The sequence below is a fragment of the Apteryx mantelli genome, chromosome 3, assembly GCF_036417845.1.
Source record: "Apteryx mantelli isolate bAptMan1 chromosome 3, bAptMan1.hap1, whole genome shotgun sequence".
Lineage (NCBI taxonomy): Eukaryota > Metazoa > Chordata > Aves > Apterygiformes > Apterygidae > Apteryx > Apteryx mantelli.
The window spans coordinates 114,878,566-114,904,629 of NC_089980.1; the positions used below are offsets into that span (position 1 = coordinate 114,878,566).

The 26,064-nt window shown below is 34.4% G+C and overlaps 1 protein-coding gene across 1 annotated transcript in view; it reads left to right on the forward strand.

The window, feature by feature from the left end:
- Positions 1–26,064, forward strand: part of CSMD1 (CUB and Sushi multiple domains 1) — a 1,279,784-nt gene that overhangs the window by 903,913 nt on the left and 349,807 nt on the right. Inside the window, exons 13-14 of the mRNA XM_067294827.1 lie at positions 23,617–23,799; positions 24,255–24,581. Of these exons, the coding sequence (XP_067150928.1) occupies positions 23,617–23,799; positions 24,255–24,581 (510 nt within the window). The remainder of the gene's footprint in view (positions 1–23,616; positions 23,800–24,254; positions 24,582–26,064) is intronic.

Sequence of the window (26,064 nt, forward strand, 5' to 3'; positions counted from 1 at the left end):
ACACTAGTTTTTTTGTTATTTTGATTTTCTCTCTCATACTGAGACTCCTTTGTTGATTTTGTTGGTGAGCTAGGCATGTAAATTCCCATTAATGGAAAATCAGTGGAAAGAAAAAGTCATGTCTAAAATATGATACATCTGACCTGTTTTAAACCTCTAGTTTATGATGAGTTGAATCACACTATGAAAGGGGCTTTTTCTTTGCAAAGACTGTATAAGGAGTCTGAAGTGACGAGCTAAGTTTTAGAAAGCTGAATCTCAGCCTTTGTTTCTTAGCAGATGCAGCTCAACTGAAAGTTTGCTAGAGCAAGTGCATCATTTTAAGAAAATGGAAATTTGCAATAGCTTTTTACTTCCTTAACCTTCTCCCATTGCTGTCTTTTTGGTATTTGTATGTAATACAGAAAATGCCAGAGTGCCCACAGCATGAATTCAGCTGCCAGTCTACATTACCTAGGAAGATACTCCCTTCATGCTTTTACAAGCCAAAGTAGAGTTTTCTGCAGTTTGCTGGTTTGCCTGAGAATATTTCAGAAAGCGTTGAAGTATTTTGCAGAGTCTGTTGTGTCAAAATCTGCAGCTGGGATCGTTTGGCATCTTTAAGCATCCCCCATCATTTGTAAAGTTACCTTGACTTCTGCAAATGATGGTGTGAAAGAAATATATAACACAGCAGGACAGCAACAGATATAATGTTGCGAGTTTTTCTTTTGAGCAGTATTATGATAAATTCTCCTAATAGCATTTGGTTTCTGTGACTATTTTGTCTATTTTTTCACTAGAAGGATCAAGCCTTGGGAATTATTTTGCCCTTTAGTTTTTGAAGCCTTTTGATGCATGTCTTCTGCATCCAGGTAATAAAAATCAAACACTGGATTTTAAATGAGCAGTAAGTCAATCTTTCGTATTGCCTCCCCAGTGGTGCCATTTATGTTAAGTTTTATTTTCCTGTCTCTGTTATTTTAAGTAACTATCCTTTTTGCAGAGGTAATGATTGAATTGTTTAAATGATGTGGTGGCTGATACACCTTTGACTGTATTCTAGCATTGGTATTTTCTTTAATCATATCCTCCTAAAAAAGGCTGTGAATGAGCTGTTGAAAGTGTTAAATTGTCATTGAAGTCAATAAACTTGTAAAGAAAGCATTGTTTTAAAAATTTTGCCAAACATTTAATGTGCTTCAATAAGGGAGAATGCAATATTATTGGGCTGCAGTAAAAAAAAAAAGGAAAAAGAAAGCGATTTTCTTGAAAAAAAAATTCTGGAATTGTAAAAGCTAGTAAAAATTCTTAAAATCTTGAAAGTCTAAATTACCCCTTGATCCATGGGCTGCAGAATGGATGTTGTGTTAGCAGGCATGAAAGCAACATGAATCTCGTTGTACAGCTCTCCATCAGAGCTCTTGGGTGACCAGGTGCCTTGTCAATGAGCAGAAATATTTTGAAATGAATCTTTTTTTCTGAGCAGGAGGTCTCAACAGTGGGCTTAAAATATTCAGTAAACCATGTTGTAAACAAACAGATGTGCAGTCATCCAGGCATTGTTGTTCCATTTATAGAGCACAGGCAGAGTAGATTGAGCATAATTCTTAAGGGCCCTAGGATTTTCGGAATGGTAAATGAGCACTGGCTTCAACTTAAGGTCACCAGCTGTGTTAGCCCCTAACAAGAGAGTCAGCCTGTCCTTTGAAGCTTTGAAGCCAGGCATTGACTGCTCCTCTCTGGCTATGAAAGTCCTAGATGGCATCTTCTTCCAACATAAGGCTATTTTGTCTACACTGAAAATCTGTTGTTTACTGTAGCCACCTTCATCAGTTCTCTTAGCTAGATCTTCTGGATAACTTGCTGCAGCTTCTACATCAGCACTTGTTGCTTCACCTTGCACTTTATGTTATGGAGACAGCTTCTTTCCTTAAACCTCATGAACCAACCTCTGCTAGCTTCAGACTTCTTCTGCAGCTTCCTCACCTCTCTCAGCCTTCACAGAATTGAAGAGAGTTAGGGCCTTGCTCTGGATTCGGCTTTGGCTTAAGGGAATGTTGTGGCTGGTTTGATCTTCTGTCCAGACCACTAAAACTTGCTCCATATCAGCAAGAAGGCTGTTTTGCTTTCTTATCATTTGTGTGTTCACTGGAGTAGCACTTTGAATTTCCTTCAAGACCTTTTCCTTTGCATTCACAACTTGGCTAACTGTTTGGCACCAGAGGCCTCGCTTTCGGCCTGTCTTGTCTTTCGACGTGCCTTCCTCACTAAGCTTCATCATTTCTAGCTTTGGATTTAAAGTGAGAGACGTGCGACTCTTCCTTTCACTTGAACACTTAGAGGCCATTGCAGGGTTATTAATTGCCCTAATTTCCATATTGTTGTGTCTCAGGGAATAGGGAGGCCTGAGGTGAGGGAGAGAGATGGAGGAGCGTTTGGAGCAGTCACAACACATACAACATTTATCGATTAAGTTCGCCATCTTATATGGGCGCGGTTCATGGCCTCCCAAAACAATTACAAGAGTAACATCAAAGATCAGTGATCCCAGGTCACCATAACAGATATAATAATAATGAAAAAGTTTGAAATATTGCGAGAATTACCAAAATGTGACACAGAGACAGGAAGTGAGCACATGCTTTTGGAAAAATGTCGCCGATAGACTTGCTCGACGCAGGGTTGCCACAAACCTTCAATTTGTAAAAAACACAATATCTGCGAAGTGCAATAAAGCAAGGTATGCCTGTATATTTACATAAAACTTTAAAATTGTTTAGCTTAATTAGTATTTATTGTTATAATATGTAAGGGACACATTCAGTTATCTTAAATTACATCCAGCTATGAAAACTGGTGATCAAAGCCAATGACAGAACTTCCCAGAAATAGAAGTTCCCTTTATTTCTGACTTTATGGAAAAAGTCTCTGGTTATGTCTGAAGGGAGATGCTCAGGTAGGTTGCAAATAACAAAGTGCAATAAATTTAAACTACAGATTTAACTCAGTAAGCTACCATAAATCCCCTTGTAAGTGCAATCCTCCAGTTATAATATGGCCTTTCGTAACTGCAACTTAATATTCTTCTGAAGAAAATGTATCTTCTGAGGTGTATCAAACTTAAATCTGAGGACAGGGGTATACTTCTGTGTGGGCTTTAGTGTGCCTTGATTTATGAGTCTGGAGTCGGTGACTTTAGTTGATGGTCCTTTCTGAAAGTTACATTTAGAAAACTCTAACAGAAATTTTTGCAAAATTATAAAATAATGCACGCACAACACACTAAAGCCCTTCATAATTAAAAATTAATTATAATAATGCATTTAAAAAGATGCATGCATCTTCAGCAACATACTTCATTCTCAGCTGTGAACTTGTGAGAATCATAGGGTGAAATTAGAGGCCATAATTAATATCACTTGTTTGATTATTGTACCCGATTAAACAGTTCTCCTGCAAGAAAGTATAAATTTTTAATTATCAGCAAATAATGACAAAGATAGTTCATCAAAGTCTAGAAGTTGTATTATTTTACTAAAAAATAACAGAAATAGAAAAAATCATATGTTTTTATATATACATGTACTCATATATATACATAGGTGTGGCTCTGCACTGTCCTCCTTCTCCCCCTTTATGGATGTAAATTCCATCCCAGTATTATTCACAGAGAAGAGAGGGTTTTTTTCACTGTTTTATAGAGAGGTATAAAGTATGCCAAACTCTTATGAAAATTTTCTCTGTCTTCAACTTTATAGATAGGTATTTACATTCTTTTAAAAGTTTGATAAATAATTTTCAAATAGTGGTTAAAACATTTATTTCTGGTAGTCATCAGTTTGAGAAATGTTTTGCCACCTGCTATTGTTAGAAATGCCTTTGATTATTTGTAAATAGATCAATACTTGGACATAACAGCAATATGTTAGGAGGGACTAACAGAGATTGTTGTAAAACAGATTCCCTTTTTTATGAATAGTATTGTTTTGGAACATTTAATCTGATAATTAGTATCATTCATAATTGTGTCATATTGAATGACAGTATGTTCTGGCATGAGTTATAATTTATATTTTAATCTTGAATTATTTTTATATCTCTAAGTAGTTTTTTACCTATTGACTTAAAAACATTTATTAATAACATTTTCAGTTTGAAACTTCCAACTTTCTATTTGATGACAAAAAATATCCTGTGTATCATTTCATGTAGAAACTTTTTTTACTAATCTGTAATACAATAATCTTTCCAATTTCAAAGCTGATAATGAAACATGCTCATTTTTGTCAATAGAAGTATATTCTATATTATATAATGAAATGATATGTTCATACCCTGCAAATATCAGATAAAGAAAAAAGATGAGTTCTAGGGTAGCCATCTCCCCCCCACCAAAAAAAAAGAAGAAGAAAAGATGACTTTAAAATAAAAATAGGCCCAGACCTCCATGATAATTTTGTGAGAAAAAATCTAGAAAACTCTCATGATATCTTGTTTGTTAAGTGTTTGTTCTCTAAAGAGAAAAAAAGGAAAAAAGTTATCTGGAAGGATGAAGTGAAAGCACTGTCCCTGAGCATCCTTCTGCAAGAAGCTTCTAGCGTGCAGGCTAGGACCCGCTCAGGGAGAGAATGCGCAAGGCAGGAGAGAGCGTTACAGCACAGCAGAGGTTGGAGGCTCCTTACAGGAAAAGGGAATAGACAGATTTTTTCAGTAAGGACCCAGAAGAGATAATGTGGAGTTTGCTGCCACCCGGAAAGTCTCAAGACTTTGTACGTTTCTACATTTGTGTACATGACATGACATGATATGACATGGCCCTGTGAGGTTTCTTGTTTACCCACAGACAAATTGCATGTGTGCGTGCATTTTTATGTGACTTTGTTGGGGTGAGGAGAGAGGCAGTTAGTTCAAAATGTCTTAGCAATGTGAGCGCTGCGTTGCAGGCCACCAGTCAGTTTTTGTAGCATGAAACTGAAAGTATATATTGAACATTCTGGGATGTGATGAGGCATGTCTGAAGATGCAAGGTCTGTGGAGTGGTGGGACAACTATGCAGAGTAGAGGGACTAAACCCTGATGCAGTTTCGTCTATCCAGACTATTGGGAGTGGTTCCTGGTGCTTGATGTCCCCTGAATCATCACCAGGCAGCGTCTCAGAAGACCAACAGATGGTTGGAGGTCGAGTGCTCAAGCTCGCTCCTTGTCCCTGTTTTTTTAGCAGTATAGATTTAGGCAGAGTGGCGGGCCTCAGAACAACCCTGAAGGAAGAAACTCATATAGCAAGTTTGCAGTGGGAAGAGAAATTGTGTACCAAACTTTATTTACAGCTCTAAGCTGTCTCTGTTTTAAAAACTTCATGATTCTCTTGGTATCTCTGAGTAAATACTTTCTGTATATTTTTAGGCATTGTGTATACAATGATATGTCTACAAGCATTATGTTATATCAGTACCCATAATAATTAATACCTGTTGTATAGTTTCCTATGAATTTATAGAAATTATTAATTTGTATAAATGTTTGTCCCCAAATTATTTTTCTTTTCATAATTAGGCATATATTTGTGTGTGTGTTTGTGCATGCATGCATGTGGAAGCTTGTTTTGTAAAACTGATACCCATACTGGAATTTAGTATAACCTACATTATGATATTTTATGTCCTAGATTCATTTTAGCTGTTGTTGGGAGCGAGAAATTTTCAGGATTTTTGTTCATATGCATTCTTCCATCTTTTTAACTTCAATTAAAATCTTACTATCATCTCATTAAAATCAAATGTAGTTTTTAGGATTTTGATGAGGCTGTCGATGTGCTTCTAAATATTATGGCTGTTTTGAATAGTTTCACCATGAGAAGATGAAAAGATATAGTCAGATTTATGTCATTAAACTGCTTCTGTATCATTTGTGCCTCCATTCTAACGTTTATTGCATTTCTTAAATGTCGCTTTGTTAAACTCCAAGTGGCCATAAAGAAATAATTCCTGATATCACATGTTTTCAAATGGACAATTAAATTTGAATTCCAAATATTAAAAGTATAATTCCTACTGATATTTGTTACTGAAGTTAGAGCTATGGAAATATTAAGTAACAGCTCAAAATGTTTGTTCAGGCACACAGGTATCTATTAACAAGATCCTCAGTCAAGAATTGATTTATTTCACTGAAGAGTTGCTTCAAAGTTTTATAATACTTTATTCTTTCCAAGTCCTTTCACCAGCTGTGTGATTTACCCATTCAGTCCTTAATCAGACATTAATTTCACACTTTGACTGAAATTGATTTGACATGCGAACACCTTCACCTGTTACAAAGTCATCATATTCTCCAGAGCAGCGTTTTTACACTGCTCTTGTTTCATTAGTGATTTTGATTAAAACAGGTTATTGCTTTTCAAGATGAAATAATAATTTATATTTACATGTGTATGAAATTTTAAAAACCAATAGCTCATAAACTAAAACATTGTGAAGACAGTTTTTAGGCTTTTTTTCTTTCAATTTATTTGTTGTATATATGATAGTATATAAAAATAAGATTCACTCTTTATTAAATATGTGAATTGCTGAATTAGGTTATTGAAAAGCTATAATGATGTCTCATTTGGTATTGTGTGTGCTTGCATGCTCTGTTTTGCATCTAAACGCTCTTCTGAATATACAGTACTACTCAATTTTATTTTAATTGTGAGGATGTAACAGTGTTTACTAGAAAATGGATCTTCTAAGATCTGTTGTCCTAGTGTTTTCTGAATGTAGCTCATAGAACATTGTACAGTGAAGATTTCTGAATGGAGAGTAATGAACTACTTAAATGAGATATTTGTGCAAATAAGGCCATACAGTATATCCTGATTATAGATGAAAAGCATGATATTAATGCATTAAATAGTATATGTAGTTTGAGAATGGAATGAAATTTGGGGAAGAGTACAAATGACTTGCATTGCCCACAGATTAAATCTGTAATATGATCTTGCAACTTTAAAAATGTATTTTATGAGATTTCTAATAATTTTGGATTCAATCACAGAGCTATCCTCTGTTCCTGCCCCCTTCCCCTGATCTTTCTAGGCCAGCATATCCATGGCTAATCCTGTCTTGAGTAGGAAATTATGTATCCTTCGGGCCAAGATTTTGAAGAAGTGGTCCTTTTACATTTCACATGTAGGCTTGGCATTAATGTGGTTTTCTCTCAGTGTCCAAAAGAATGATTCAGTGCTTAGGGAACTTTTAGAAAGCAGAGTATTTATTTACTTTAAAACAAAAGCATTACAGTTAAAACATGCAATAAAGCACTGAACGTTCTACAGCTGAACTAACAGTATTTGTTGTAGTGTGTAAATTACATGAATTACATGAATCCTTGTAGATACAGATAGATGTAAATTTGTTTCAGTCACTGTCCCTAGGTATGCCTGTTGATCTTGATGAACTTTCCTCCTTAAGCCCTTCGCTTTGGTTGTTTGTCTTCTCTTTTGAAACATAAAAACAGTTAAAATCATTTTCCCCAGGGATTGAGTGTGTTTGGGTTTGTTTAGTTGTCAGAGGGTTGTATTAACACTTATGTTTGCACTTGCATAGTATTTCTCACAGGATTAAGAGGACAAATACTTAAAAAAAATGTAAATCTTTTGTATTTTCTTATTATCTGTAGCATCTACTGCATCTCAATATCAGTGTCTTTGATGGTTCTGTCATTTCCAAGGTCTTATATTTGTTGAGACTTTTATTTTTTAATGTTTATCTGCCTCTGCATGAAGTAGTTGGCAAAAAAATGTTTTTGTGTAGTCACATTTTTATTGTACATAATACAAATATCTGCATCTGTTAATGCTTCTATTGTGTTACACTGGTAGGCTGTAGAAAAATTACTGGATTTTGGTGGTAGAGTAGCATTTCTCAAATGTACTCAGCTTGCAATGCAATTTTATTGGACTCATGATCCCAAATATTATCACCCCAACACACATCCAGAAATCTTCTTTCCGAACTGAAAACTAATAAGAGTCAGACTGACATTTCTGTATATACATTGTATCAAATTTTAAAGGTATGTAAAAATCATACAGCTGTCTCAGATAAATGTAGACTTGTGTTTCCTGGCAGTTTTACATCTTGAAGGTAGCTGTTTTTGTCAGAATAAGTGTTCTCTGCTAGATCTAGTCTTTAGATTCTTAGAGTTCACTGTAGCATTTAAAATTAAATTCTAATTTTCACTAATTCTTATGAATTACTTGGGAACTATTCAAGCATAACTTGAAAATTGATGCTCCAAGTAGTCTAAATGACAGGATAGAACAAGGAGGACATAACAGTTTTACTTTTGTGGACACATGGTTTTCTAAGATCATAGTATTTTCCAGTGTGCATGAAAACATAAAGGAAAAAATAACAGCGTAATGTTAGTTGCACTTTAGCTGTCAAACACTGTAAAACTGCTTATTTTTGTTTTTAAGCAAACATCTCTGTGATGAACAGGTTAAGTATTTTATTTGTACCTCAGTGTCTTTCTGAAAGCTGTATTTAAATTTGATTATACATAATTGTGATAGGCACAGGACTTTCTTGTAGCAATTTGCTGTTTTTTCAGGTTTGTGCAGTTGACCTCCACAGACAAAAAATATTCAGAGAGTTTTGTTCACCATAAACCATTCTAAATTTGATCTCTGCTATTCTTTGAAGATACTGTAGAAGCCAAACAAAATATGGACAGATTATTCAAGGCTATTAGATGGACTTCACGGACACATTTTTCTTCTGGAATTATAACCAATTCAGAAATTTCTAAGAGTGTGCTAGCTCAAAATATAGAGAAGGATGCAGTGTACACTTTGAATGCCCTCTCTCATCCTTTGACTCGTGGGTCTTTGGGAAGCTCAGATCAATGCACTTGTTATTGGCAGCAGTATTTATTATATGTCTTGTTTGGAATACTACTCGAACCCTCCTTCTTACTAGAATTTTTTTAATCTTTGCCTTTCACTTAAATTTCACAGCGAATGTTGGTATAGAAGAGTTTGACCCCATTAGGGTCTCCCCTTCTCTGATTATGCCCCTAGCATAACCTTCTTCCTCTTTTTGTTCTGGCCGTAAAAGTTTAAAAAGAAGATACTAAAAGGAATTTTCCAACTGAGATGTCCAGACTATCTATGCAAAGTCAAACTGGTGTCTGAAGATTCCTGATACAACTTGCTTTCATCAACTCAATTGATTAGGTATTCTCACTGAAAAGAACAGTTGCTTTATTTATTGACTTATATTTATACTGTCCACAGCAAAATAGTTACATGCACATTTAGGCGTGAACATATGTTGACAAGATCATGTGGCATATTGTACAGTGTGTAAGACTTGTTTTGTTCGTCTGCAGAGTAGTTTTATGTTAGATTACGTTCCCTAAAAAGCATGTGATAGTAGAGAGGAAAATGGCTTGTTTGCCTTGTTCTGATTGGTATAGCCTTGCTTAGGTGGGTGTCTTTGGAAGGAAAAGGAGAGTTCGTTTTCCCTAAGGAAGGAATTGGAGGAATCTTCAGTAATCCTGGATAGGAGCAAAGAACGAAAATGGGAGGTACAACACCCCCCCCCCCCGAAGAGTAATCATACAACAAGATACAGATAAAAGCAGGGAGCTCTTCATGAGTAGCAGGGAGAACATGCAATAAGGTCTCCAAGGTCATCAGATGAAAGAAACTTAGGAACCTCAGTGGAAATTGTGCACCCCAGGAAACAACTGGAAGCTGCTGGGTTGAGTGCAACCCTGGAAGATAGGATTTACTATGCAAGAATGTGGGAGAGTAGGGCCTATATATGTTTTTTTTTCCTCAAAAAGTGTTTTCAGACCAAAAAGTATTCATTGCTCTTGCCTCTTTATTGGAAAGATTCAAGTGAAGCTAAGGTTTTCTGAAGTCCACGTCACACTAATAATAGTGAGTTGAGCTGCAGTGTACTCACTTTTCCTATTTCAAATAGTATCAGAGCACCTTTGTCCATGTTTATCCAGGTCCATCATATAGTTCAAGAAATCATTCTTCACAGATTTATTTATTGTGGTTTTGAAGGTTGTACATGGAACCTTATCAAAATGTCTTTTGCTACCATCAAAACACTGTTTGTAGCAGCAGTTAATTCAGCTCCATATACTAATCAACTGAAGATCCTTTTTTCTGGACTTCATTACATAATCTTTGGTAAAGAAAGGATAGAACTCTTTCACACCAATGTTGTCTCATCCAAGCTATTTCCAAGAATTTCCAAGTGGTACAAACAAAGCATTCCTATCTGATGGCTGGGAAGCCTTTAGCTTTTTCATTTGAGCACTGACTGCTTCTATTACCTGTATCAGAAGCATTCTGATTTTGAAGATCCGAGCATCCAGTGCATGCCCTGCATGTGGCATCCCTTTAAATCTTCCATTTTGTTTGGTGAAACTGGACTCTTCACTCCTTATCTGTAAAGAGGAAGAACAAGCATTATCTGGTGCAGTAATAGATACTCACAGAAAATAAGATCCTGCTATCTGACACTAATTCTATTGTACAAAATTCTCATCTGCTATATACTTCAAATTGTGATGGCTGATATTTCCTTTGAAAAGAAAATGAGGAAAAACAGTGCTTTTATGGGCATATATGCACATGAAGACATGCACACCCACAGTATACTTCACAGTGGCTACACCATCTTGGAAATACTATGATTACTATTAAATAACTTTTTCTGTAATATCATTTATATAACAAATTATTAGGATTGGGCTAAAAAATTGTATATACTAACCTAGTTGAAGCACTTCTGTTGCCTAATGATAATTCTTTATTCACAATTATGCTTTGAGTTACTATCGTTATCTGATTTTCATCCGCTTAATATTTGCTAAATTGCTTTTGTATGATATCTATTTTTAATTAGGATGTCATGTGTTGCTAATTTAAATGGCTTAAAGAAGTCCAAATGTATTGTGTCAACCAGGTGTATAATTTAAAAATCATGTTGTTTGTATGACATGACCTATTTTTCATAAAACTATGTTAACTGGTGTTAATTATGTTTTCATTCCTTAATCCTTTAGAAGTAGACTCCTGTGTTGGTGGTTCCATTATGTTGTATAGGGTCAGTGTTGGTTTTACAGTTCTATAATTGCACAGGTCAATTTGCTTGCCCTTTTAAAATATTGGTAACACATTGCTTTCTTTCTAGAAAACTAGAATGTCTTCCTTGCTGGGACCTGAGATAATTTTAGGTAAAGATGCTCAAGGATATTCTGTTATGAAGGAAGGTTATGCAGTACCACTTTCCTAGTTTGGGGGGACAAATTATATACATTTCTCCATGTAAATATAGTCAAATTCAACACGAATAACATCTCTCGTTTGTACACAGTTAAAATTCTGTTTGCATTTAAAGTTTCAGTAGACACAACTGTTGTTACATTGCTTCCGAGAACAATTGCTAACCTATACAAGTTGTTTTACAGATAAGGGAACCAATTTTCTTCCTTAACCCTTCCTTTCATAGTGGTTCTTCTCAGATTTTGTGGAGATCTTTGCAAGTCATTGTGTTAGAGATTTTTACCTGACTTTAGCTACTGACTCACATTTTGTGGTTCTGGCCTGAATTTTGGATTATGTGAGTCGGTAGCTCCTTGAGCTAGGATAAGAATTTCATACAGCTTTGTATTATCATGCAGCATAAAAAGCAGAAGACGATGATAAGGTGGTGATAAGGGACCTATGGGCAATTTGCATCAGATTTCTGAGCCTAAGGTCATTAATGGTTTTAGAAGCTTCTTGATGGAAGTATCTTTGTACCATACTTGTGGGTCTCGCTATTATTTCTATCACCAGAGTGAAAGAATGGGTGAAACTAAGAATATACTCTTTCCTCCATTCTTCCTTACAAAGTGCTGCAGTGTGTAGCTTTGTTTTCTCCATGATTGCCATATGTGAAAGAAAAGCTCTCTGTTATGGTATCTGTAGATTACTGACACAGATATTCCAGGAATCTGTTAAAAACTTTAATATGAAATACAATTTAAAAAAATTACTAAAACAGAAAAAGTTCAGGTTAACAAAACCTGGAGTAAAATGACTTTTTTTTCTGTTACACTGCAGGGATACAGACCTCATATTCATGAGTGGTATTTAGAATATAACTCGTTAAAGTTCCATTTTTCTCTGTGGCATATACATATTTTATCTCTATAAAAATCTAAAGAATTTTTTTGTTTTTTAAACTTCATTTCTGCATGTTTTTTAATATAAGAAGAAATGATACATTTAAATTTCTTAGCAGGACAAAATAAGTTAATTCTTTTCATCTGTATGAGTGGGGGAGTGAAAGTACTGTCCCCTGTTTCTAAGGAAATGTGTTGGGGTTTTTTTGAGAAAGTTTAGTATCACCAAACTAAATTGCACATGATCATTACAGAGTTTGGGTTCTGTGCCTATTATGAGTTAATGTCCATCAATATCGGAAGTTATTTGCCTTATCACTAAATAAAACATAAATCTATACCAGCTATCCTTCTTTTCAGAACAAAAAGAAAAAAACCTCCATTAATGCAACTGTATTAAGTGACTGTAAAAGAGCAGTGAATTCTAAGAACAAGTAGTGTTTACTTAAATTACATACTTAATATTTTTGCATCACTGCTAAACTAACATTCTTGGGATAACTTAGATTACAATTTAGGTTTGAGGAAACAAACATTGAGATTTCAAGAACTGTGGTAATGACATCTTTCCATTATTCAGCTTTTAAAACCTTCTTTTAAGGTTAACCTATCTCCTGAAATAGCTGCAATTGTTACATTTAGAACAATTGACTAGAAACTAACATGAAACTGACTTATCCGATATTCCAATCTGAAATATGTGTAGAATTGTGAAAATATTTATTAAGTTAAATGGTTAAATAATAAAGTGTAGTAAATAACATATTTTAGAAGTCTGATATTTTTACTATGAACTTCTAAATTAAGTAAAAAGGAAAAGTTTATAGTATTTATTTTTAATTGAATTTTTTATTTATGCTTGTAGGGCAGTTATTGTTGATTAATTCATTCTTAGCCTGAAGGCTGCAAGTTACAATTTAAAAAATATGTAGACGGATGAGTGGTTCCCCTGCAGTATATTGTTGAATTTAGGTAGATTACCAGAGCAGTAGAAGACAAAGAATGGGTGTTAGTGAGGAAAAAAAATCGAACTTAAATTCAGAGAATCTGGAAAATGTTGATAACTCCCAAAAATAATAAAAGCAAAATTAATCTATCTACCTGTTGGCTAAGATTTGGTATTTGTTTCCATTAAACTAGGTCATTTGGGGGAGAAAAAAAGCTCTTTGAATTGTGGTGAAGTCAAGATATTTTGTGTATCGTTGTAACTGAGAATGGCTGCAAGTAAATAACTTATTTAAAATGATTTATTTTCTTTTGATAGTTTGTAACTGATGTGGGCATAATGTTCCCAATCAGATCAAAAGATTTTACTGTTTGGAAAGAAATTGCTCTGATGGTAACAAGTGGTGACTTGCAAATAATATATGAACGACCCATGATTTTCTGATTGTTGTGTAAGATGCAATGAAGCATGATATTTCAGTTATTTGTCAGCTCTCTCTTGGCAGGTTTAGCCTGCAGGATCATGCTTATGCTACAAATCTCTTATACTTGGTTTGGACTATTTCAGATCTGCAAAATTACATTCTATTAGTTCGATTCTGGAAATTTCCTCATAAGAAATGCAGACCACAATCAAGAATCCAATATACTTTGACATTTCAGGTACCTTACAGGGTATGGAAATTAAGAGTCCTTCATGGGCCCTTTCCAGCCAACCTAATATTTAGGATCTACTGTTCACCTGGAAAGGTGAGATCTTGTCTATTTCAGACACTAGGTTATGTACAAAAAATACTTTTTTATGTTGCATATTGATACTCTCTGAGATTAAGATCTGCAAGAGTCGTCCTCAAAGAGCCACTGTCCGAGATACTTCTTTTCCTGAGTATTGTATGACTTGTTAATCAGCTTAGGGTAGCGGGCTTGGTTTCTGACTTTGCATATATTACTTTTGGCATCTTAGGATCATGTCATAGATTTATAGGATAATTCAGCTTGGAAGGGAGGTCTATAGTCCTACTTCCTCCTCAAAGCAGGGTCAGCTATGAGATTGGACCAGGTTGGTCGGGATTTTACCTCGTGGGGTCTTGGAAACTTCCAAGGATGGAGATTGCACAGGCTCACTGGGCTACCTGCTCCACTGCTTGGCTGTGATCATGAAGAGGAAGGTTTATCTTATACCCTTATTTCTGTGTCTCTTTACTTCCTGCCGTACACCACTGTGAAGAGGGTAGATCTGTATTCCTGATAACCTTCTCGTAGACACTGTCAGGCTTCTGTTAGATCTCCCCGAATCTGTTATTTCTCCTGGCAGAGCAAGTCTAGCTCCCTCAGCTTCTCCTCACAAGGCAAGTGCTCCAGAGCCTGACCATCTTGGTGGCCTTTTGGCTGACCTTGCTCCAGTTTCCTTCTTTCTTTTATGCATTATTGTGGCCTGCTGATCTTGATAACCCTGGTTTTAAGGTGCAAGAGCGAATACTTAAGGAAACCATAAAGCATGTCTGCTGTTCCCTGATCTGGAAGAAATACCTTCTTTGACATTGAAAGGTAAAGCTACTGCCATTGCATCTCATGTTTGCTTCCCTTTCAAAAAGGTATGTGGGTTTACTGAAAAGGTGATACCTATACTTCTAGTTGGGGGACGAGAAGTTCCCGCAAAGCAGTCTGGGTGAAGATGACTTGTTTCAGAGACATGGAATAGGTTCAAAACTATGACAGCTTGTATTGTGATAAAGAACAAGCCCTGAGGCTGTTTAGTTTAGTAGTAGAAATTCAAACTTTATTGAATTTCTTCTTGTTTTCAGACCAGTTTATGGTAGGTCTGTGGTCCAATTTATGGTGTCATTTTGATGTCTGGCCCAATATTCCAGACTGCATTCAGCTCCTTCCAGTGTCATCTAAAAATGTACTCTTGAGTTCATCTGCATTTCAGATATTATTCCAAAGGGGTAGTGACATGCTAATCAGTTTTCTTTAAATACATTTCTTTCAATCCGCTGTTTGCTTTTCATAGGGTGCTCTCACTGAGGATAGATCATATGTACATACTTTGCTTATGAAAATTTGTGTAGGAGTATCATAAGCTGTATTAATTTCAAGATACATGAGTTCTTTCTTTTTACTCAAAAAGCCAGTTATCTTGTCAAGATAAATTATGGTTTGACATGATAGTTCTTGACAATTTCTTTTTGCATGGGTTTTTGTTGTTCTGGTTTTGTTTTGAAATGTTTTATGTTTATAAATAAATTCTTCAGTAATTTGTTCTAATATATATTTAGATTAAACCAGAATGTAACCAGCATGTTTTCTACTCTTTATGATATTTATTACAGGTATCCTTCTCCAGTCATCTGGGACTCCCTTGTCCTCCATATGTTCTTGAAGATAATTGTTAACGGTTCATAGACTACTTCTGCTTAAGTACTTCAACGTGATTTAGGCCCTGTTACCTTGAATATGTCTAAATTTTCTAAACAGTCCTTAATCTGTTGTCTTCCTATCCTGCCCTTTATTTCATTTTGTTTAAACTGTTTTTGTTATCTAGCTATAGTTTTTTTCTGGAGAGGTAAAGAAAGTGTTCTTCATTCTCCTTTCATGTTTTTCTCTTACATTTAATGAATTTCTAGAAATTATTGTCTTCTGCCTCTTTCTGTGGTTCACCTTTTCACAAGATTCATTCTTTTGTTACTTCTGATAATTTCTGATGCAACTACGCTTTCGTTTTACCGTGCTTCCTATTTTCCAGCATAACTTGCATTCCACAGAACATCTTTGGGCCAGCTTCTAGGCTAGGGCACTACTCAGTCTTTTGTATAGACAGGCTCTTTTCTTTCTGTTAGTAAAGAAATACATGCTCTGCAATTTAAGCAACCTGATGTTCCTTATCACAAAACATTAGAATAAAAACCTACAGTAAGATCAAAAGACTGTTTGTCGTCTTGCATGTTGATGCTAGACAATAATGAATGAGTTGCCCTTTATGTTAGAAGAGGCTGGGGGAGATGATTGTGCAACTTTCAGACTGTAGCTGGGAACCAGCGAGAAGGAAGTAGACAGCGATAGAAACATACAAAAAAGTGGGGGAGTTGAAGGGATTACGACAAGTCATCAGGACGCTGAGGTCTTTTCTGGGAGGAATATGATATTCATGGTGGGTTTTTATTCTTCAGACTTGGTTTTAGACTGCCCCATTCTTCCTGAGGAAGATTAAGACTGTCAACTTTAGCATTCAGAGAAGTTTTGGAAGGGTAAGCATAACAGCAAAGAAAAGAGAAACATACTGGAAATGGTTGGTTGTTTTTTGGTATAACAATATTGACTGTATTATAAAGGAGGCTTTTCTACATTAATTTTGCTAATTTGGACTATTAAACTGTTAAAATATTAATTGGGCCAACAGTAAATTCTTAGCTTCATACATATGGTATGTTTCCTTTTGCTCCAAAAAGGTTTCTAAGGTGAGATCCAATCTGTTTAATTGTTCCTTATATAGAAACAATATCTTTGCTCTTTTGTTTTCCTTTCCTAGTTGTAGTGTATCCTTTTTGATATGGGGGAGCAGAACTGCACACAGTATTCAACATGCAAAAGTGACACAGGTTTATGTAGTATCAGAACACTATTTTCAGTTTTGTTTACTATTTGTTTCCTAATAATTCCTAACATTTTTGGTAGATTACAGTTTCATAATATTATCTTTTATATCCCAGAGTTCTTGTTACTGGGAGGAAACTGTCAATTCAAAGCCTATCATTCTGCCTGCAAACTCATAATTAATTTTTCCCAGGTGTATAATTCTATAATTATTGATACTGAATTTCATCTGCTGTTTCATCAGCCAGTTAGTCATTACAATAAGTTCTTCTGCAACAAGTAACAGAAAGCTGCTTCCTTATCTGTATTCAGATTTGGTCTGTGTCTTATCTGTATTCAGATTTTGTCTGCATCTACCCCTGGACATGTAAAATTATTAGGCTAACGAGCTGGCATTTTAACTTTTATGCATGATTTTTCTGCATTCTCAAATGGAATATTTAAGTACATAACAAATGTTAAACTTGTGGAACAAATTTGTCAAACGGAGTTGATTTTTTCTTCTTGATGTGTTTTATTATTTTCACTGATTTTTATTTTGTTTTATTTTACCACCAATACATCTCTGTGCTCTTGGACTTCCTATAAATGGACTTCCTATAAAAATTTTTCATACTGACTTTCCATCTATCTGACTCTAAGGTCATGTTTGTTTTTTAGTATGGATACAGTATGCAACCAGATAGATGCAACAAAAATTAATCTACTGGATATGTTCGGTGACCTTTTCAATACCAGCAAGGACAAAACATTTCATAAAAATTGTGAGACATCTCTTAGGTTGCTGTTGGAAACTATATGGCCTGTGAAGGAGGTCCTTTTTATAGCTGGAGACTGATAATAAATTTTACTGTAAAATTTCCTTAAAGAAATTTACTGGAATAATGCTAAAATTGTGGTCATCCATAAAATTATCATGTAAGGCCACTCTGTGTACATTTTAGCTTTAATAGCCAAGATTACAGTCCAATTATGTATTATCTGAAATAATTTTTTTTCTGTTAGTTTTGATTTATCATTTTCACTTCCACTAGTTGTTCCTTTGTATTACAAAACAGGGAACATATATATATATATATATATATATATATATATATATATATCATAATTTCATTCACTTTTATCAGATTTACTCATGTCCTCTCCTGCAATCCTGAGCTTTTCTTTATCTCTTCTTTTTATATAAGGGTTTCTCCATTTGTCAGTGTTTTTGAATTCCTATAATTCTTCAGTATCTTTTCGAGACTGGGGAACTAGTATTGCACATGCTTTCCAAAGAAGGCTGAACTGTTGTCTTATTTAAACAGTAGTATTTTGTTCTTCCTTAGGTATTTAGAATGCTAGATCTTTTCTATTTTTAAATCACTATTCCCTACGGAACAGAAGGTACCTTTTATAATGTCTGTTTTTTTTGTTTTTTTTTTCCCCCTAAACTTAAACTATTGCCTTATAGTACTGAAAGTTCCAGCATAATTTTCAGCTGAAGTATATTATTATAGTATTATTCGGGTATACTCTGTTGAATCCTCTGCTCCATCAGAAGTTTCTTATATAAACTTATGCAAATCTTTTATAACTACAGTCTGTAAATCTTTTCAGGAGTGATGAAACCATTGCTGATTCTGCTTTCTGTTTTTCTTATGCTGGAGCCCTGGAGAGCCATGCTCTCTGTTCCTGTTGTTGAAGAAACTTATGATTTTGAGTGTTTATCATGTGATTTAATAGGGCTGTTGTAGCCGTGATGACCTAAGAACACAGAGGAGAATTGTGTGGATAGAAGTAGTGTCTGTTTAGCCCATTAATTATTTATCCATTTATAACTCATCTGCCTATCAAAAATGATGGACTTAACAGAGATATTGGTTTTATGTCACATTATAGTTGCAGAATTTGTCTTTATATATATTATTTCATCTTCATTAAGTAAGCTTTTTAATGTCATTGTCTCAACCTGACATTTTAATTCTATTAGTCAAACAAAAGCTGTAAGATCATAATGTGCTACTGGTCCAAATAGATTTTGTTATTCAAGATAAGTGGGAAGATCAGCTTAAAACTTCACAGTATGCAATAAGTAGTACAAAAGTTGGAATAATTAAAATACGGCATTTGTCATATCATATGTTTCTCTCCTATGTATCTGTGTTTTGAAACTTAGCATCACAACAAAAAAATCTGATTGTTGTATTATCCGCATGTGTTTAAAACAATTTAAATTTTATTTATACATCTGAATTATTAAAATGTCAAATGTGTTATACATTTTTGATAATTCACATTAAACTTACTATGTGAGGATACTATTAATACTCTACTGATTAAGGTTGTATCTAGCTACAGGTTTAGTGATCTGATGATGATTCACTAAAATATCACATAATGTGACTGAGAACATAATGACATTATGGAAATGATCTTAAGTGTGCATTCGTAACCTAGCAACAAGGCAAAAAAAAAAAAGGTAAATTACTACCAAGACTGAAAAATTCAAGGCTGACAAATGTTATAGTCCATGAGGTATTTTATTATGATTTCAGGTATCTAGGTCAAAGTAATGCAAAGCCTTCTCATCAAAAACAATTGAATTGCAATGTGACACCTTTCAAGTAGTAGTCATAATATTTATTTAGATGCTTAACATCACTTTAGAATTGCCATAATTCTTCCTTTGAAAGAAAACACAATGGGAGAAAGGTCTTTGATTTAATTCAGAAGTGTGTGATTTTCTCATCTGAAATCTAATCTTGTCGTTCTTCCAATATTAAAGAGAGAATATTCCCCAAAATTCAGTAAATATTTCTAGTTTACAAACAAGATGAAAAGTCTCTTTCCCTAGGCTACTGAAAAAGAGTACATGAAAGCCAGAAACAATTGAATAAGATTTATGTTAATATTTTTGGCAACCAGAGGAAGCTGATGTTTGGATTTGAGCTTGAGAGCTTATTTGCAGACTTCATGAAGTTCACACAGCTCTAAGGTCTCAGATCAAAAGAAGTCCAATATTGAATGAGTATATAGAAAAATCCTAAAGGAATAGAGTTTGTATTGCCACACTTTAAATAGGTTAACATAGCTTTTATTTTCATTTTCACTATTTTAAGAGCCTTTTCTGCTCTATAGGATTTCTGTAAAAGCTCAACACAGGTTCTACTGACTTGGTCAGAAGAGTGCTCTCTTTTTTGCCGTGTGATATGATGTCTGTTTCCAAAAGATGAAGGAGAATAATTCGGGCATGAGATGAGGTAATAGGCACTGTCGAATATAGCCTTTTTTTAATTTGTTCTCTGATCAAACCAGTAGAAGTCTGAGAGGTACAAGAAGAGACAATGAAATAAAAAACTCAAATCGCAAAAGCCAGAAATATGTTGGGAATCATTACATGACTCTAGTACTCTACATTTGAATATAATCAAATAGTATTTGTTATGTGTTAGTATAAAATAATTTGACCCTCTCTGTCTTCCCTAAATTTTGCTCCATCATTAATACATGTGACAGAAAGCTACCTCTTTGGTGAAGAGGAACGTACAAACGTTTCTTTTTGCCTCTGACCCTAATCCGTTTTGTTCCATTACTCCCCTCACGATTTCCTGAATACTAAGAAAGAGAATATTTAATATGGTGTTCTGTTGCCAGCAAAATTTTAATATGGATATATATTTTATAATACTTTAATAAAGACTTTAAAAAGTCAAACATTCTATCTGGGACTATTACTAAAAGTTTATATTTTTTTATGGGGGAGGGAGTTTTTTTCATCTTTACCACTACATCCTTGCGGTCTATCTATGAGAAATATAACCAGCTAAGATAAAGCTTTTTGTAATTTAATATTCCTCAAATGTTTTGGAAGGAAAATTTTTAAGATTAAATTAAATTAAATTTGCATTAATTGATAGTAACCCAAGAGCAAAAATAGCTGTAAAACTTAAGAAGTGTGTGGAAATTTGTTGAGGCATCTAAGTTGGGTGTTCTCTTCGATTGATTTTGTGGAGGGGAAAAAAATGAATCTTTTGTCACACAGTAAAATTAATTGATAGATTGTTAAATGATTTAAATTGTGGGATTGATAGTAATACCTGTAATTTAATATGAGTAAGAATGATATGAATGTTACAGCAAATGTTCATACCAGCAAATTTATTTGAAATTTAAAGTGAGAAGTGAATGCTATCCATTAAATTTTAAATAGATGCTTTCTCTTAAACTGAATAACTTGCTGTTGACTAAAGCACATTTTCTGAAAAGGCAGATAGTCGTCACTTCCAGACTTGAAGAGATTTAAATTCCTAGAGCTGAATGGAATTTTCCAAAACTTTTTATTGTCAAAATGCAAATCATACATTTTCAAAAGCATCTCATAAATTTGTGGCAGGTTTAGTAAACTGTTTTTATGTTACGCAAACAAGCACAAACCCTGACATTTGAGATATAAGTAAAATTAAGACATTTTATTTAGATATTTTATAAGGAATTTGGCTTTTTGATGAAAAATAATGTGCTAATAAAATTCCTTCAAATGTATTTTAAGAGAGAAGATAAAATTCAACATTGAAATATATATATTTTATGAGACAAACAACAGATTTCATTAAACCTTTTTTTCCAAAGAATGAAAATATTTTAAAAAATTTTTGACCTGAAATCAGTTTTTATATTTTAAACTGCTTGTTTGTGCTTGCAAATTAGGTATTTAAGTATCCAAATATTACCTCCACCCCAAATGAAACTGCTGATTCTTGAATGAAGGCTGATACAGAGAAGCACTAAGTATTTGTCAAGTATACCTGTCACTAAAGTGTGTCTGAACTTCCTGCCTTCCTCTGCACACTCCCATCTATTTATAAAAACTCAGTTCTGAGTGAAGACATAGTGTATTATCTTCCTATAAAAAAAGGTTTTTACTATTTTAACCTGTCAGAAAGCTTAATTCTAGCTAATTTCTGCGAAAAGTTTTGGCTCACTGATCCGTAGCCCTCTCCTAGGGCCTGATACATCTCCTAAGAGTTAGAGAGCATCCTGATCTGTTTTCTGCTTCAGTGAATTCATTAATTAAAGATGCTACGATACTTGCTCTGTAGACCATGGGAAGAAACACATGCTGCTTTCTCTCAAGGGATGAGTCCTGAGCAATGCCTCTGCAGAATTCTGCAGGCAGTTTGCCTCCTGACACTCCTTCCTGAGACAGCGTTACCCTGATCTTCTTTGAGACACAGCGGATTTTTGGAAAAAGACTGTTGACGATCGTTCACACATTCTGGATTAGATAGTGCTGTGGTTTTCTGTAGCTTCCCACATTTTTACATGGAATGTGGAGCTCAAGAAAACTGGGAACACACAAGTTTCCAGTCCTCCATTGTGACAGCAGGAATCAATGTCTCATAGGGGGAACAGGCAGATGAAGCTCCTTTCAGGCATTTCTGAAGACATGTAGTTTGTAATCCTTATTTATAAATGTTTTTTATGATATTGTTCTACTGGTGTTTTTCCATATTTGTGTACTGGACTTCTCAGAAGATGGTTTTCATTCATCTGATACATTCTGGCTTTCTGCTCATACAAAGAATTATTTAAATAAAATAGGTGATTTTGAAACTCCTTGGAAGTCATAGATGGAATAGTTACTGTTAATTTGTTCTTCAATGTTTGATCCTGATATTACCAAGAAAAAAATGTATACGTCCCTTTATCCTGATGAATAACATGTTCTCTTGTGAAATATGTGGCAAACCTTTCTGAACATATTTGTCAGCAGTCTGTTCACAACTGCTTTAAGGATGAAAGCGTAGTGGATTGACTACACCTGTCATAATAAATCATACCTACTGCCATCCTGCATATTACAATTTCCATCAGAGTTAGCGCATCAAGATGCACACTTCTGCCAGGATTTAACGTTAGAAGATTTAATGATATTTGGCTGGAGACATGTTTCATAGTATTAGATGATAGTAATGTTTAATACTATTCAGTGAGTTGAATTTTCTTGTTATCCTTAAAATATTTCATATTTTGTACCTTGGATTGAACTGTGAAACATTAAGTAATGAGAAATTTCTCACTGATTTCATTGGAATGAGGTTTACATGATTTTTCTACAGAAGTAACAACACAGTTTATTGGATCAAAAGTGTTTATTATTGTTGTTGCTCAAATGGAAATTAATAGTAAAACTTCTTTAAATTTGATAGCAGAGAACCATTAAATTTAATAACCAGAAAACCTTCATCTTCAATGGATATCTATGTAGTAACTCCTCTATAATAATTTGTAAGGTGATAAAATAGTTTTATTACAGACAATTAATATTTACAGACAATTGATATTTATAGTTCCTGTTGCTAATATTCTTGCTATTCATAGATTTCATAAGACTAGTTTTTTGTATTGTTATCTTGTATATATATATATTTAGTGTTTACAGAAGAAAAGAATATTATTTAAATAGCAGATCTCCTAGAGCATATCTAGAAAGTATCATGTAAAATGTTAATCTCTTTTCAGGGTAGCTAAATGCAGCTGGCAAAAATATGGCTCTAATTTAAAGTATGAGATATAAAAATAATTCCTCAATTTCATGTTTATTGTATTTCAGTGCTTAAAATAACATCCATTGAACTTACCAGTAAATTATATACATTTAATCATATTGCTAATAGCCTTATAAATTGAATTTCAGATTTGAGAGTTACGATAAATTCTTTAGTACTAGTACTTCATTACCAGAAATTGGATCTACACATTAATATATCTCCAGAGAGACTCTTTCACAGCTTTTACCTTTTGGTTCATTTTGAGTTATAAATATTAGTTCAAGGTATAATGCCAAATATTTTCAAGGTACTTCTGATACTGAAAAATAAGTTATTTGCAAATACATTTTTATTAATATTGTGTTTACATTTTTTTGATATTCAGAAATTGAGAAAGGAGGTTGTGGAGACCCTGGAATTCCATCATATGGAAAAAGGACTGGCAATAGTTTTCTGCATGGAGACACACTTACCTTTGAATGTCAAGCAGCTTTTGAACTTGTGGGAGAGAGAACGATTACATGTCAACAAAACAACCAGTGGTCTGGCAACAAACCCAGCTGTGTTTGTAAGAATTTTTTTTTTTTGGACTGCTAAATACATTTTCACACATACTCCTTTACTGTTTTGGAACAATAAAATTTAAATTTGGGGTTTGCATTTTCATTTCAGAACAAAAAAGCCTAGTGCTTTATCAATTCATACAGTTTCTGACACAGCAGGCATTACTTTTGCATTCTTTGGCATTCTCTGTGTGCTTCTAATAGTATCTTGCAACCTCTAGTGCTGTCACGTAGCCTCACATGAGGAAATCAAAGCATGAAGGTGCAAGAAGACTGACATGCTAGATTGGAGAAATGTTCTGACAGCCTTAAACTTGTTGCCACCTAGAGGTTGCATGTGTAGTAGCTTTAAGGTTCAAACTTCAAAAATATTTTCCACAAGAATAGAAAATATAAAGAAAGATGAGCATTTGTAATGTTTATGGATAGTATTTTGAGAATCTGTTGTTTTTTTTCTCAGTCTCGTGTTTCTTCAACTTCACCACACCATCTGGAATTATTCTTTCACCAAATTATCCTGAGGAGTATGGGAACAACATGAACTGTGTTTGGTTGATTATCTCCGAGCCAGGGAGCAGAATCCATCTGATTTTCAATGACTTTGATGTAGAACCTCAGTTTGACTACCTTACAGTGAAAGATGATGGGATTTCAGATTTACCACCTCTTGGCACTTTTTCTGGAAATGAGGTCCCTTCTCAGTTGGCTAGCAGTGGGCACATAGTAAGACTTGAGTTTCAGTCAGATCACTCTACCACTGGAAGAGGATTTAATATCACTTATACAAGTAAGATCCTCTGCTTTTATCTTATGTCTATTTTTTATATCTATTTTTTATTTCTGTTCAAGCTGTCTTTCTTCATAATAATGAAAAGATGAGTGGAACATGTTTTTATTTGGAAGACATAAGTAAATTGTGATAATGCCGAGAAACTCCCTTCATTACTTAAGGCCTATTTCAGTGGATACTGCATAAATGCAGAGCATGTAACTAGAGCCCAGATCATTCAGTTAAAGGCATCCCATGCAAGTGTTTTAATGTACCTAACTCTCAATGGAACCAGCAGGAATAAAGTTACAAAGGTGTTAAGCTTAGATCCCAAATAGGGTGATGGCCATCTGAAAAGCACAGAAGAATAAAAAGAATAAAAATAAAAATATGACTGCAAACAAATAGTTCTGGGAGCCTGCTCTCCTGTTGCATTATATTTTTTAGTTAGATAGTGTTTTATCTAAGAATATGGAGCCCTAAGAATACAGATCCCTTTTTAGTGGTACACCTCATAGTTAACCTTCTGTGTCATTTCTCCAGTTTCTAGGAACATAGATGATCTCATGCAGAAGTCTTTCCCATAGGAGTACACTAATTTAGGAATCATTCTTTTGTCCAGCTACAGTTTCCATGAAATTTTTAGGAACTTAGTGTCTTTGAGAATGCGATTCACAAGTGTGCAAAATTTAGTTGCAATTAGTCAGCAAGTTCAAAAGTTGTTAAATGTGGGCCTGGCAGACAAACGCATACAAAGAACTGTTGAAAGCATGAATCTTTCTCCTTTTGGAAACCAGGCTAAAAAATATCAGGCTACATTGATTGCTAATACACCCATCTGTTGTTTTGTTTATATTAAAGCATATAATTCAACAGTACTGTTTTCTAATTGAGTAGTCTTGTAACCACATCTTCATGTGGAAAACACTGACATTTGCCATAGACTGCTGACCCCCCATAGAACTTTTATTAGTGATTCAAAGACAGAATTGATGGAGATTGTTTTTTTACTTGAAGAAATTACCTTCTAAGGCTATGGAAGAAGTTAATGGACAATAAAGTCTGCTTTGCTGCATCTTGTGCTGTTCCTATCTTGTGTCAATCAGGATAATCAGTCATTTAACAATATTTGTCCTGTGCCAAGATGTTTCCCTGCATTATTTGAAAAGATGCCCTGTATAAAACTGGGATCCACAGTGTGCAACCCTTTTTAACTCTTACCTGCCTGAATTGCTCCTTAGCTTTCAGACGAAAGTATAAACATTGTCCTTTGAAGAGTGGCAAGAGAAAAGAGACATCCTCATCTTACCTAAAACTGTATAGATTAAAAGATTCACCAGAAGATGTGAGGCCTAAATTTTAGGTCTGTTTCGGTCTGAGATTATTTAGATCCCTTTTTTTTTTCCTGTATATCTTTCTACCAAAGCAAAGACAGACTGTGATAAGGACAATCTTTACTGCTTTTGTTTGAAGTGGAGAATTAGGCAGTCAGGAATATAAG